This window comes from Nannospalax galili, unplaced genomic scaffold (assembly GCF_000622305.1).
Source record: "Nannospalax galili isolate Female #2095 unplaced genomic scaffold, S.galili_v1.0 scaffold856, whole genome shotgun sequence".
Taxonomy (NCBI): domain Eukaryota; kingdom Metazoa; phylum Chordata; class Mammalia; order Rodentia; family Spalacidae; genus Nannospalax; species Nannospalax galili.
The window spans coordinates 1,052,744-1,067,966 of record NW_008339573.1 but is presented as its reverse complement, the minus strand read 5'-3'; the positions used below and the strand labels follow the sequence as shown (position 1 = coordinate 1,067,966).

General features: G+C 41.3%; 1 protein-coding gene across 6 annotated transcripts in view; it reads right to left on the bottom strand.

The window, feature by feature from the left end:
- Cdc25c (cell division cycle 25C) overlaps positions 1–15,223 on the bottom strand; it is a 34,187-nt gene that overhangs the window by 13,406 nt on the left and 5,558 nt on the right. For all 6 annotated transcript variants that reach the window (XM_029564113.1, XM_029564114.1, XM_029564118.1 and 3 more), the window contains exons 4-8: positions 14,023–14,068; positions 11,650–11,683; positions 11,443–11,532; positions 7,978–8,067; positions 6,894–7,046 (exon numbers count right to left, since the gene is read on the bottom strand). In XM_029564113.1, the coding sequence (XP_029419973.1) occupies positions 6,894–7,046; positions 7,978–8,067; positions 11,443–11,532; positions 11,650–11,683; positions 14,023–14,068 (413 nt within the window). The remainder of the gene's footprint in view (positions 1–6,893; positions 7,047–7,977; positions 8,068–11,442; positions 11,533–11,649; positions 11,684–14,022; positions 14,069–15,223) is intronic.

Sequence of the window (15,223 nt, the reverse complement as noted above, 5' to 3'; positions counted from 1 at the left end):
CTGGTCTACATGGTGAGTTCCAGGACAGCTGGGGCTACAGAGAGACCCTGTATTAAAAAGATCCCCCCAAAATTTTTTTTACTTGTTTTTATTTTATAAAATTAAAAAAAAAAAATAGATGAAATGTGTGCTTTGCCTCCATATAAGAGCCTGCAGAGGCCAGAAGAGGGTGTCAGATCCCCTGGAACTGGATCCAGGTCTTCTGCAAAAGTAGCAAGTGTTCTTAACCCCTGAGCTAACTCTCTAGCCCCAATAATAAAGATTTTAAAACCAGAGGATTGGAAATAAAAGGCTCATTAACAATATGAAGAGCAGGGTATGGTGAGCTACTCCTACAATTACAGACTCCAGAAGTATTGGATCAGGAGTTCATTTTAGGACTACACAGCCAGACACCTAGGCTACAAGGCTCCTTGTCTCAACAAAACAAAAACCAATATGAATACCCTTTGATTTTATAATCTACTCATTTCCCAAATAGATTAAAGATATGAGTTGGAGGCCAGGCATAGTAGCACACACCTTTAGTCTAGCACTTGGGGGACAGAGACAGACCCTGAGTGTTCAAGGCTACCCTGGACTACATACCAAGTTCCAGGCTAGCCAGACTGTCTGAAAATAATAAATAAATAAATAAATAAATAAATAAATAAATAGGGGCTTGGTTAATGATTACTAACACACAATAAAAGATATGTTGTAGGGGCTGGAGAGATGGCTGAGCAGTTAAGAGCACTAACTGCTCTTGCAGAGAACCCAGGTTCGATTCCCAGCACCCACATGGCAGCTACAAACCATCCTTAACTCCAGTTCCAGGGGAATCCGAAGCCCTCTTCTGACCTCCACAGCATTGCATGACATGGATGCACTCACATACATGCAGGCAATATACTCATATAAATAAAAATAATAAAAATATTTTTTTAAAAAGATGTTGTAGATCAATTTCATTGGCTCAGAAATAAACGATAATGTGATTAAGTTAGAAAATATGCTCGGGAGGCAGAGGCAGGTGGATCTCTGTGAGTTCAAGGCCAGCCTGGTCTATATAGTGAGTTCTAGGACAGCTGGGGCTATAGGGAGACCCCGTCTCAAAAAAGATCAAAAAAAAAGAAAAAATATGTACTTTGTATTATACTTTTCCCCCCATTTTTACAATGGTAGGAATGAAACCAGGGCCTCCTATATGCTAGGCAGGTACTCTCTCTCTCACTGAACTACATTCTGGACCTGTGATACCACTTAAATAACAGAAAAAATACATATATTTAAGGAACAATGTTTACAAGACTATCCTTCAGGTGTTAACAACTATCAGTCACCTGTGAGATTACAAATTACCTATATTTTTTATTGGGTTTGTTTGGCTTTGAACTCACAGAATTCCGCCCCCCTCCTCCTGTGCTGGGATTAAAGGCATGCACCACCAGGCTTGGCCTGTACAATGTTAATTTTATTACCCAAAATACCTGCCTGATATGGGTGTTGGGAGATGAATTCTGGTCCTCTGACCCCTAGATTTTTTTAAGGAGGGTAGGGGTAAAGAGCTAAGCTTTTCAGTAGTTGCTTTTCTTTTTGTTTTTTGGTTTGTTTTCTGAGAAAGGGTCTCACTGTGAAGCCCAGGGTGGCCTGGAACTCATGATCTTCCTGCCTTTACTACCTTGGTGGTATGAATATATGCTACCATGTCCTGATGGTTTTATTATATTTTATTATTGCTTTATTTTGATTTTTTAGGGTTTTTTCTTTCATCTTTGCTTAATATTCTCTATCTTTCCCTCCCTCCTCTCTCTCTCCCTCCCTCCTTTCCTCTCTCCCATTCTCTGTCTCTCTCTGTACATGTGTGTTTCTGTGAGCATACACCTTCTGCAGCATGTATGGAGGTCAGAGGACAACTTTCAGGTATCAGTCTTCTCTTTCCACTTTGTTGAGGCAGGGTTTCTCTTGTTTCTGCTGTACTGTAGACTCCAGACTAGCTAGTCTGCAAGCTTCCTGGTAGTTCTCCTGCCTCTGCCTCATCTCCCTGTAGCAGTGCTGGGCTTACAGATACATGGGTTTCAGAGATCAAACTAAGGTCATCAGGCTAGTGCCTTGTAGGATACTTATTAATATCCCAAATGTAGTTTTTGAGGTATTTAGCATTCGAAATAAATTTCATTTGTATGGAATAAATATGGATAAAGGCATTGTTCACATTTATTCATTTAATAGAATACAAGTGCTTTTCCCAGCCGAGCATGGTGGCGCACGCCTTTAATCCTAGTACTTAGGAGGCAGAGGCAGGCGAGGCCAGCCTGGTCTACATAGTGAGTTCCAGGACAGCTGAGGCTACAGGGAGACCCTGTCTCAAAAGGACATCCCTCCCTCCCCCAAAAAAAATGCTTTTACCCACTAAGCCATCTCATTGGCTCCTTGTCTTTTGAAAAAATGTCTCATGTAGCCTAGACTAGTTTCAAATTCATTAGGTAGCTGAGGCTGGCCTTGATCTCCTGGTCTTACTGCCTCCTTTAGTATGTACTATCAAGTCCAGCTGACCTGATTTTTTTTGTTTTTTTTTTTGAGACAGGGTCTCCCTGTAGCCCCAGCTGGGCTGGAACTCACTATGTAGACCAGTCTGGCCTTGAACTCACAGATATCTACTTGTCTCTGCCTCCCTAGTGCTGGGATTAAAGGCCCTTGCCGCCACACATAGCCCTTGACCTATTGTTGTTATTGTTATTATTTTATGTGTATGAGTATATTTCCTGCATGTGTGTTAAGTGTACCCAGTGTTGTGCAATGCCCTTGGAAGTCAGAAGAAGGTGTCAGATCTCCCGGAACTGGAGTTACGAACAGTTGTTGCCATGTGAATGCAGGAATCAAACCCAGCTCCTCGGCAAGAGTAGTCAGAGCTCTTAACCTCTGAGCCATCTCTCCAAGGCCCGACCCATTATTTTTTAAGGTGGGGTCTCACTATGTAGTCCAGGAGAACCTCTATAATCCCCTGTCTCAACCTCCTGAGTACTGGTATTATACAAACTTCTTTTAATACTTATTATACAAACTGTCTTTAAAATGTTATCATAAATACAATTCAACGGTTTATTATATTCTCCATTTTATTTATTTTGTGTTCATGTATGTAGTCTGTGTGAATGTGTATGCAAGTGGCATGTATGTGCATGCATATGGAGGCATGAGGCAAATACCAGGCGCCTTCCTCCATTGCTGATTACCTTATTCACTGAACCATGGTCTCTAAGTGAACCGAGGGCTGGAGAGATGGCTCAGTAGTTAAGAGTACTGGCTGCTCTTGCAAAGGACACAGGTTCAATTCCCAGCACCCACATGGTGGCTAACAACCACCCATAACTCTAGTTCTAGGGGAATTCAACTTCTTCTTCTGACCTTGAGCAGTGCACAATATAGGTACACCTATCCACAGGCAAGCAATACACTCATACACATAAAATAAAAATAATAAATAAAAATTAAAAAATAACTAAAGTGAACTGAGAACTTGCTGAGAGCTTGCTGGTTCAGGTAGTCTAGCTAGCCAGCTTTCCCTCCTAGGGCTGGAATTACAGGTGAGAGCAGCCATTATTCACATAGGTTCTGAGGACAAAAACTCTGGTCCTCTTGCTTCTTTGGCAAGCTCTTTGTCTACTGAGCCATCTCCCTGGCCCTGCTCTCAGTTTTATGAATGAAAAACTGAGGCCTATAGTGGTTTTCATAACACTAATAAAAGAATGAGAACCTGAATCCGAGTGGTCTAACTCAGTATCATATTTGCTTTGTAAAATTAAGTAACTACTTACATTTATTTTATTCATTTTGTTTGTTGAGACAAAGTCTCACTCCATAGTCCTGGCTGATTTCAAAACTGAGGCAACCCTCCTGCCTCGGCCTACCAAGTACTGGAATTATATGAGCCACCAACCCTGGGACATAAATTATTTTTATTGCCTTTTTAAGTTTATGTACAAGTATATATTATGTGTTGAACATATTCCTCCCCATACCTCCTACTCTCACCCATACCTCCTACTCTCTCCCTTACCTCCTACTCTCTCCCATACCTCCTACTCTCTCCCATACCTCCTACTCTCCCTTTTCTCACCTTCCCCACTCTCATTAGTTACCTCTGTCCCCCTAGACAGTTTTGCTTCTATTAAAGGAATAAATTTGGAAGGTACCTTTATCCATATTTGTTTCAGACAAATGAAACTTATTCACAAATGCTAACTATCTTAGAAATTATCTCTGGGATATCAATGCATATCCTACAAGACACAAGCAGCTTCAGACTATCTCATAGCAATATGGAAAGTATAAAAGGAGAAAAACAAATGCATTTTAAGATATCTGCAAAATCATCTAGGTCTACTTCATCCTTTGCCTTTGTTCTGGACACATCACTTACACCAGATTATATTGATAGTAACTCAATTTACTGCATCTCCATCACTATCCACCTTAGTCTAAAGACTTTATTTTGGGGAGACAAAGTCTCATATGTAACCCAGGCAGGACTCAAACTTCCTATACATTCTAGGCTGTCCAAAGTAGCTAGCTGATCTTTTTTTTAAGACATTAAGTCTCAGTTGAGGACTACATAACAAGAAACATCCAGACAGGAGAAACCTTCCTTTGAGTTGTTGGCCATGGTAGTCCAAGAGACTCCCAAAATTACATAGGCTATTATCACAGCCCTTGATAGCCTTCCAGAACTTGAAGGTAACACCCTATTGCTGAAGACAGGACATACTTTGAACATAGGATTTGAAGCAATGGAGCTGGGACTGACCTGGAAGCCACCTCCTGTGAAGCCTAGCTCTCATAGCTTTGGGGAGCGCTACACAAGCTGCTAAGGGATAACATCAATCGATGGTCCAATCCCAGCTTCAAGGCCTAAAAACCACAGCTTCAAGGCCTAAAAACCACATCAAAGACCATCACAGCAAACGACATTGGTGCATTAGTGGCATTTTTATCTTGGAGGTAATCAACAGGTACCTAAGTGGACTTAAAGCCCACTCAGTGGGAGAAAACTCAAGTGTGGTACTGTAAACTGTCCAAATACACATAGCTGGAGAGGTCAGAGATCTAGGAGAAAACTCCAAGTCTGTCACATCTCTAGACAAATATAATTTCTTACTATATGCAAAATATGGATATTTAACTTTATAGAGAAGTATCCCAGTCACTACCCATCAAAGAAGCTTCTTTTGCAAGAGACAGAGATAATTACAGAGTTCCACAAGTGGTTACACACACAGATTGTCTGTGAACTGCCCAAGTCTAAGTGTACATCTAGAATACAACCTCTACACCTAAGGCCCAAGGAACATAGAACAAGGGATGAAGAGAACACTAATGCATCTTTCAACTCTCATCAATGAAGCTCCCTCATGCAACAGAGGGCCAGGAACTCAAAAGGTCACAAATGGCTAAAATGCAGAGAATAAGAGTTTGCAGAGTGTGGGTCCCAGGATTTCTATAATAAAATCTACCCACCCAGGACTCGAGGACCTTTGTGGTAGAGGGGACAGAAAGATTGTAAGAGCTAGGGAGGAGATGCATGACCATATGGAAATAGTCCTTCAGGTGTCTGGGACCCTTCTCATACAAACCTACAGTAATTGTGTCAGCATGCACAAGACCCATGCAGTCTTAGGCAGACAAAAACCCAACCTAGAACCATGGAAATAAACAGCAGGCCCCAATCTTAGTCTCAGAGCTACTGGCAGCTGATTACTGCTGGGTGAGGAAGAGCTGATCTTCTTAAAAAAGGGACTCTAGATAGGCTGACTAAATCCCAGTAGATGAACTTGCACTGAAGGACATCTGGGGACACTAACTCTACATGATAGGCCCTAACACAAATGACAGAATATATGAACTCCAGTGGAGCGGGGAGCGGCTATAGGAGGGTGCCAAAGAAGAAAGGAGTATAAAGATGATTTTATTTATTAAATACACAAAAATTCAATTAAAAAAAAATTTTTTAAAAAGGACACCAAGTCTCCCTATAGCCCCAGCTGGAACTTACAGAGATTAGCTTACCTCTGCCTGACCCTGCCTCCCAAGTGCTAGGATTTAAGGCATGCATCACCACACCTGGCAAGAACTAACATTTAGTACAGTAGCTGCAGCACATTAAGCATACAATATTAACTGTTAACTCAAGAATGAATGAAGAGGCTGGGTATTATGATGTATGCCTGTAATCCCAGTACTCAGCAGGCAGAGGCAGATGGAACTCTATAAGCTCAGGGCCAGCTTGGTCTATATAGAGAGTTCCAGACCTGCAAGGGCAAAGAAAGAAAGAAAGAGAGAGAGAGAGAGAGAGAGAGAGAGAGAGAAAAGAAAAAAAGAATGCAGAAGCTAGGAGTGGTGACTCATGCTTATAATTCTAGCACTTAGAAAACTCTGTCAGAAGGATTGTCATGAGTTCCAGACCAGCCTGGAATACATAGTGAGTTCTAGGACAGCCTGGGCTTCATAGTGAGAAAATGTCTCAAACAAACAACCAAAAAGAATGCAGAAAAATGGGTATGATAACACAGGTAGTACATACTTGTAATCCCAGTACTCAGGAGGCTGAGGCAGGAGGATTGCTAGTTAAAGCCATCCTGGGCTAAATAACAAGGTCAGCAACAGTCTGGACTATATAGTGAGATCCTGTTTAAAAACAAAACAAAACTCAGGTTAGTGCAATGAATCAGTAAGGGAACTTGCCACCAAGCCTGACAACCTGAGTTGGATCCCTGTGATCTACATAGTGGAAGGAAAGAATCAATTGCCACAAGTTGTTCTCTGACTTCCATATATGTACCATCCATATACATGCACACACATAGACACTTACAAAAAATAAATTAAAAAGGAAAAATATTATCAGAACACTGTACCTTGGTACCTTCTTGATCTTCCAGAGAAAATTCCATCAGTTCATCTGAAATCTCTTCTTGATCTTCTAGCTTTAGATTTTTAACCAGTTTTGGAACTGTAGTAATGGGACTGCCCAGATATTTCATTTCATTTTCCACCAAATTTCTATTGTCCTGTCAATTAAATTGACAGGATTAAAACCTTTTTAGGGCTGAATGTGGAAGCACATGCCTATAATCCCAGTGCTCAAGAGGCTGAGACAAAAGGATTGTGTGTCTGAGGCAAGCCTGAACTATATATTCAAATCCTGTCTCAATAAAAGAAACAAAATTAAATTTTCAAAAAGGAAAAAAAAATAACTTATTTAGGATACTTCTTTTAAATCACATACAAAAATTGACTGAATGAAAATATACTAAAAATCTAAATGTAAGAATTAAAACTGCAGAACTCTTAGGAAAGCTAGGTGTAGTGGCACAAACCTGTAACAGCAGGACTGCAGACTCAGACAGGGCAGCTTGAGTGAAGGAGTTCAAGGCTATCCTAAACACAATGAAGCCTCACTTAAAAGGAAAAAGAAAAGCTGGCTGTGGTGGCCCAAGCCTTTAATCTCAGCACTCGGGAGGTAGAAGCAGGCAGATCTCTCTGAGTTCAAGGCTAGCCTGGTCTATATAGTGAGTTCCAGGCCAGCTGGGACTATAGGGAGACCTTGTCTCAAAAAGACCAAAAATTAAAAAAAAAGAAGTAGGTAGGCATAGTGGCACACACTTGTTATTCTAGCACTCAGGGGGTTGAGGCAGGAGGGCTACTATAGATTTGAGGACAGCGTGGACTATATAGTGAATTCCATGCTAGCCTGAGCTATGGAGACCTTGTTTCAAAAACCTAAAAAGGACAAGAAAAAAAAAAAAAAAAAAAAAAAAAGGCAGAAGGAACCAAAGGCCTAAGAAAAAAAATTATCTGCCTATAATTTAAACAAATAAAAAACAGAGGACTTATAGCTCCTCTTCTTCCCTGCTCAAAAGGTCTAACCCTTTCCCACCTAAACCAGCCGAGAAGTCAAAGGACTATTCTACAGCTCATGGTACCTACTCAACGACTCACCAGCACTGAAAGGGGAGACACAAGAGGATCTCCTGGTCTGCTTTGAAACCTCAGGGTCCCAGGTACCTGCCACTCCAGAGTAGTATTAACCTGCAGAAGAAAAACTGCATTGGCTAGAGGAACAAAAATCAATGAGTGTGCCCAAAACACTGCATCTGAACAAGGTATGAAGAACTCTCACGAAACACATTAAATGTAATCATTAAATGTATATCCTGAAAATATCAATAATGGTTTGGATTTGATGTATGACAGATTTGCTTTGGAGGTCACAAATTTTATGATCACAAACAAACGGAAAGAAATGAAAAAAAGCCTGTTTGGAAAGAGACTGTGAAATATTAGAAAATGATTACAGGGGCTGGAGAGATGGCTCAGTGGTTAAGATCACCGGCTACTCTCCTAGAGGACCCAGGTTCAGTTCCTAGCACCCATATGGTGGCTAATAACCCACCTTAACTCCAGTTCCAGAGGATCTGACACCCTCTTATGGCCTCCATAGGCATTGCATGACACAGTTACACTTAGATGCAGGCAAAACACTCATACACATAAAATAAAAATAAATTTTTGAAAATGTAAAGAAAGTGCTGGGCCTAGCATGGTGGTGCACATCTTTAATCCCAGCACTCAGGAGACAGAGACAGGTGGATCTCCATGAGTTCGAGGCCAGCCTGGTCTACATAGTGAGTTCCAGGTCAGCTGGGGCTACAGGAAGACATCTCAAAAAGACCAAAAAAAAAAAAAAAAAAAGTGTTGGGCATGGTGGCATGAGCCTTTAATCCCAGCCCTCTGTGAGATCAAGGCAAGCCTGGTCCACATAGTGACTTCCAAGCAGCCTGGGACTAAGGAGACCCTGTCAAAAACCAAAACAACAAAAATTTAAAGAAAGTGATTATAAAGGGATATTAAAAAATATTTATTATTTTTTAAATTTTATTATTTTTATTTTATGTGTATGCATGTATTGCCTGCATGCATGTAGGTAAGTGCACCCTGTGTCTACAATACCCAAGGACAGAAGAAGCTGTTTCAGAACTGGAGTTTCAGAGAGTTGTTAGCTGCCATGTGGGTGCTGGGATTCGAACTGTAAGAACAGCCAGTGTTAACCACTGAGCCATCTCTCCAGCCCCAACAGAAGTTATTTTTAAAAAGATATCAGAAAGGGCAGTAACAGGACTGGGGATATGATTCAGCAGGTAAAGCCCAAGCCTGGCAACCTGAGTACCATCACAGTGAAAGGTCAGAACCGACACCACAAATTTGTCCTCTGACCTCCACATGCATGTGGTGCCACACACGCATGCCCACACATCTGCCCCCCAAACAGAGTAAATAAATGTAGTAAAAAATTGGGGTGGGAGGCTGGAGAGGTAGTTCAGGGATTAACAGAGCACATGCTGTTCTTCCAGAGGACCTGGGTTCGATTCCTAGCGCCCACATGGTCTTTGGCCATCAAAACATTTGTATAAACAAAAATACATAAATCATTAAAAGAATTTTTTTGAGCTGGGCGTGATGGCACAAGCCTTTAATTCCAGCACTCAGGAGGCAGAGGTAGGCAGATCTCTGTGAGTTCTAGGACAGCTGGGACTACAGGGAGACCCTGCCTCCAAAAGACCAAAACAAATTAAGAAATCTACAGGAGGCTGGGCGTGGTGGCGCACGCCTTTAATCCCAGCACTTTGAAGGCAAAGGCAGGTGGATCTTTGTGAGTTCGAGGCCTGCCTGGTCTACATAGTGAGTTCTGGGACAGCTGGGGCTACAAAGAGACCCTGTCTCAAAAAGCCAAAAAAAAAAACAAAAAGAAATTTACAGGTGATACAAGCCCGTAATCTCAGCTACTCAGGATACTGGAGCTAGAGGATTGCAAGTTCAAGGCCAGCCTGGGTAACTTGATGAAAGTGTATCTTAAAAAGCAAAAAGAGGGCTAGGCACACAGCTTGGTGTTAAGAGCTCTTGCTCTGCATGAACAAGGTTCAAGTCCCAGGAGTGAAAAAAAAAAAAAAAAAAGACAAAAGGTTAGAAGGGCCTGGTGGTACAAGTCTGTAATATAAACCCATATATTTAGGAAGCTGAAAGAAGATCATAAGTTTAAGACATGCCTGGACTATAGATCAAGTTTAAGGCCAGTCTGGGAAACTTACTAAGATCCTGTGTTAAAAACAAAAAGGGAGCTGGTAGACTGGGAATGTAGCTTTTCTAGTATCCACTGAGATCCTAGGTTCAATTCCCACAGAACAAAACAAAGAAACAAACAAAAAAGCACTACACTTGAGGTCAGTGTATACCTTAGTGATAGAGCATAGGTTTGAGAGAGGAGTTAGGTTCAGTCTTTAGCACCAAAAGCAAAAAAAGAAATAAAGCAATCTGTGAACAAGTTACATTAAGTTATCAATATTTAGTAAAACTCTATTATTTTTTTTTTTTTTTTTTGGTTTTTTTGAGACAAGGTCTCCCTGTAGCCCCAGCTGTCCGGGAGCTATGTAGCCCAGCCTGTCCTTGAATTCACAGAGATCCGCCTGCCTCTGCCTCCTGAGTGCTGGGATTAAAGGCATGCACCACCACGCCCAGCTAAAACTGTATTATTTTTTTTTAAATATTTATTACTGTGTACATGTGTGTTCGCATGTGTGCATAATATGTGAGATAGATAGATATATAGATGATAGATAGATAGATAGATAGATAGATAGATAGATAGATAGATAGAAATATATATGAAAGATTTAGCCCAGGCTGGCCTCAAACTCATGATCCTCCTGCCTTCACTACTTCAGCATATACAACTGACATGCACCACCACAAAAAAAAAAAAAAATCTATTTAGGGCCAGGATGATGGCTCAGGAGGTTAAAGCACTTGCCACAAAAACCTGATGACCTGACTTCCATCCCTGGAACCCAGAACCCATGAGGGAAGGAGAGAACCAACTTCCAAAAGTTGTCCCTCTTACTGAGTGTGGTGGTGCACACCTTTAATCTCAGCACTAGGGAGGCAGAAGCAGGCAGATCTCTGCGAGACTGTGGCCACACTGGTCTACATATCAAGTTCCAGGCCAGCTGGGGCTATAGGGAAAAAGACCAAAAACAAACAACAACAACAACAAAAAAAAAACAAAGTAACAAGTTGTCTTCTTTGTGCATCATCGTACCCATGCCCCTGCACTCAAACACAATGATAAACTTAAAACAATTATTTACATGATAATAACTGCTGTTTTTGTCCTTAAACTCATTAACTGAACGTAACTGATGACTTGCTACAGAAGACTTAGAGATAGGTTTCTGTCCTAGGGTTAAGCCTTAAGAACAAAAAGAGAAAACAAATAACTTTTTGGTTACAGTAATGCAATTTACTTGTCTAGCATACTGTGGTATGAACAGTTTGGGGTTTCATGACACAAATGAGCTGTTCCTTCAAAGGAATAAAATGAATATATCTAGGTTTCTATTAAACACTCACATTTTCTTTATTTGCTGATATGCTGTATGTTGCATCTTTCCTTCTGTGGCCATGGTCCAAAGCATTTGGAGTACTACAAAGAAGCTGTACCTAAAAGACATTGTTTGTTGAAAGCATCCAGTATCCTTAAGCCACATGAGAGAGTTAGAAACCCTCTGCCTCTCACCTGAGAAACAAGTCCCAAGATAAAAAGGAGAGTCTACTTACTGGGATACCTTTCATAAGGTCCTGGGGATGATTCCTGCAGATTCAAACAGACCACTAGTCAGGTAATCCCAATGCAGCTTGGTTCTGCTTCAGTGGTAGGGGGTAGCGCAGTTTTTCCTTTCTTCTATCCCAGAAGCCCTAGTTAGGTGATTTGTCTCTTCTAATAACAATATGTAGGATGTTTTCTGTGGTAAATCTCAAGAGACACCCTGGGGAAGAGGCCCTCATTTCACCTGCATAACTAGATATATAAATATGTACCAAAAATGAGTTTGTTTTGCATCTTTTTTTCCTTTTTGGTACTAGGGTAGAACCCAGGGCCTTGCACATACTAGGCAAACAGTCCACCACTGAGCTACACCCCAACTCTTGTCTTACCTCTTATGTAGATACAGTTTATAATTTAGTAATGTTCTAGCATTGACTATGGGAGGCTATTTTTTAAATGAATTTCTATCCTCCCTACCAAAATTTCACCTAGTCTATACAGGGCGGCACATTTAAAGTAGTTTAAAGCTGGATATAGTGGTTCACAACTATAATCCCTGCACCAGAAGACAAAGGTAGGAGGATCCTTATGAGTCTGAGGCCAGCCTGGGCTAGAATGAGACTCTACCTAATAAAATAGGAAAATAAAAGAGGAGGAAAATAATAATAAATAAAAGGAAAATCAATTCACAGAGAATATGAATAGAAAAACAAATGAAATTTTCACATGCATTAATAAAGACTGGCATAGAAAGTGTTCTTTAGCTTTCTTTACAGTAAAGTGGCACTTAACACAAGTTTTAAATGGGTTGCACTGAGGTTACACATGTGCATTATCGTTTGTTTTGTTTTGTTTTGTTTTGTTTTTGGTCTTTTTGAGACAGGGTCCCCCTGCAGCCCCAGCTGGCCTGGAACTCACTATGGAGACCAGGCTGGCCTTGAACTCACAGACATCCGCCTGCCTCTGCCTCCCAAGTGCTGGGACTACAGGTGTGCACCACCACGCCCGGCTTTTTTGGTCTTTTTAAAGACAGGGTCTCCCTGCAGCCCTAGCTGGCCTGGAACTCACTATGGAGACCAGGCTGGCCTTGAACTCACAGACATCCGCCTGCCTCTGCCTCCCAAGTGCAGGGATTAAAGGTGTGCGCCACCATGCCCAGCAGTCAGTTTTTATTCTATGCACATACCCTGACTAAATATTTCAGGATGTCCAGGACATAATCCATAAAGTTTAAACAACAAACATAAAATGCTTGGTATGTGCTAGATATACAATTTCTTTTTTCTTTTTTTGGGGGGGGGGTGTGTGTTTAGACAGCATCTCACATAGACCAAGCTGACCTAAGACTTGTTATATAGCTAAGGCTGGACTGGAACTTGTGAACTGCTTCTGCCACCCAAGTGCTTAGATTATAGATGTAGATCATAATGCCTGCCTCTGGTTGGGGTTCATTATATGTGTTTGTTATTTTGTTCTTGTTGTTTTTTTTAGATAGGGTCTCACTCTAGCCTATGCTCACATTTTTAATTAATCTTTGAAATAGCCATTCTTTAAAAGTGTTATTGTTATCTTCCTATTATGAATTTAAAAAAGTGAGATGTAATAAACTTACCAGTCATAGCTGGTGAAGTACTAAGCCATCAGAATCCAGACATTCTCTTTCCAGACCCTGTACCCTAGTCACCAAGATATAGCCCTCTTCACATGCAAACAGAAGTCCTAGCATAAGTGTGGTATAGCATTTTCCTTTTTTCTGTGTGTCTTTTTGAGACAGGGTCTCCCTGTAGCCCCAGCTGACCTGGAACTCACTATGTAGACCAGGCTGGCCTTGAACTCACAAAAATCTGCCTGCCCCTGCCTCCTGAGTACTAGGATTAATGGCATGCACCACCACACCTGGCCCTTAATTTTCTTTAAAAAGATAATTTTGTGTATAATGATTAAAAAGAATAGCCTTGCCAGGAGACCCTGCCTCAAAAAGATTTAAAAAATTCTCTCCCTCTGTCTGTCTCTCTCATCTCTCTGTCACTGACTCTCTGTCTCTCTCTCACTCTCTCTCTCCAGGGCTCTTCCTATCTTGCAAGGGCTAGTCAGTCTGGATATGTTGTTCAGTTCTGTTTGTGTTTTGTAGAAAAGCGAATGATCAATAAACAGCATGTTTTATAATGAAAAAAAAAAAGATTAAAAAAAAAAAGAATAGCCTTCATTTCACAGTAGTATTTAGAACTGGAAAATTGTTAAACCATCAAGTCAGAATCTAGGGCTCCAAGCCCATTAATATCCAAAGTAAAATATTTTATATTCTGCAGAGTTCATATAGAATAAAATCCCTGTGATCAGTACTAAAAGGCTTTGCATGCAGATCACTTAACAATAGAACTTACTTCCCAACTAACTGTACTTCATGAGGTCCTGAAGAATCCAAGGGTCCTGAAATTAGAAATAAAGAATTATGGGTCTGGGAATGTAGGTCAGTTTACAGAGTGTTTGCCTAGCAAGCAGGAAGCCCTAGGTTCAATTGTCAGCACTGTATAAAACCAGGCATAGTGGAACTCATCTTTTATCCCATCATCTGTTATCCCATCAGGAAGCAGGAACAGGAGGATCAGAAGTTCAAAGTCATCCTCAGCTACAAAATGAGCCAGCCTGGGATACATGAGACCCTGTTTCAACAAACAGCCAGGTGAGGTGGCTTATGCCTTTAATACTAGCACTTAGGAGGCAGAGGCAGACAGAGGCAGGCAGATCTCTGTGAGATTGAGGCTAACCTAGTCTACATAGCAAGTTCCAAGCCAGCTGGGGCTTACAGGCAGACTCTGTCTAAAAATAACAAAAACAAAGAAACAAGGCTGGTAAGGTTTAGTAGGTAAATGCATTTGCTGACAAGCCTCACCACCTGAGCTTAGATTCACATGGTAGAAAGAAAGAAGCAACTCCCACAGGTTGTCCTCTGACCACCACATACATGCTGCAGCACTTAACCCATCCCCAGTCATACATACATAAAATAAATAAATGTAATAATAAATTACATACAACAGGGCTGGAGAGAACACTGGTTGTTCTTGCAGAAGACCTGGGTTCAAATCCCAGCACCCACATGGCAGCTAACAACTGTCCATAACTCCAGTCCAAGGAGATCCAACAGCCTCTTTTGACCAATGTTGGCATTGCACGACACAGGTGCACTTACCTACAAGCAGGCAATACACGCATACACATAAAATAAATAAATGTTTTTAAAAGTTCTAAAAAAAAATTAATAAATTACATACAACAAAAAGTAAAAGATAGCTGGGCACGGTGGCTCATGCCTTTAATCCCAGCACTTGGGAGGCAGAGGCAGAAGGATCTCTGTGAGTTTGAGTCCCGTCTGGTCTACATAGTGAGTTCCCCACCAGCTGGGGCTACAGGGAGACCCTGTCTTAAAAAGAAATAAGGGCTGGAGAGATGGCTCAGCGGTTAAGAACACTGACTGTTCGTGCAGAAGACCAGGGTTCGAATCCCAGCAGCTACATGGCAGCTAACAACTGTCCGTAACTCCAGTCCCAGGGGATCTGACAGCCTCTTCTGACCTCCGAGGGC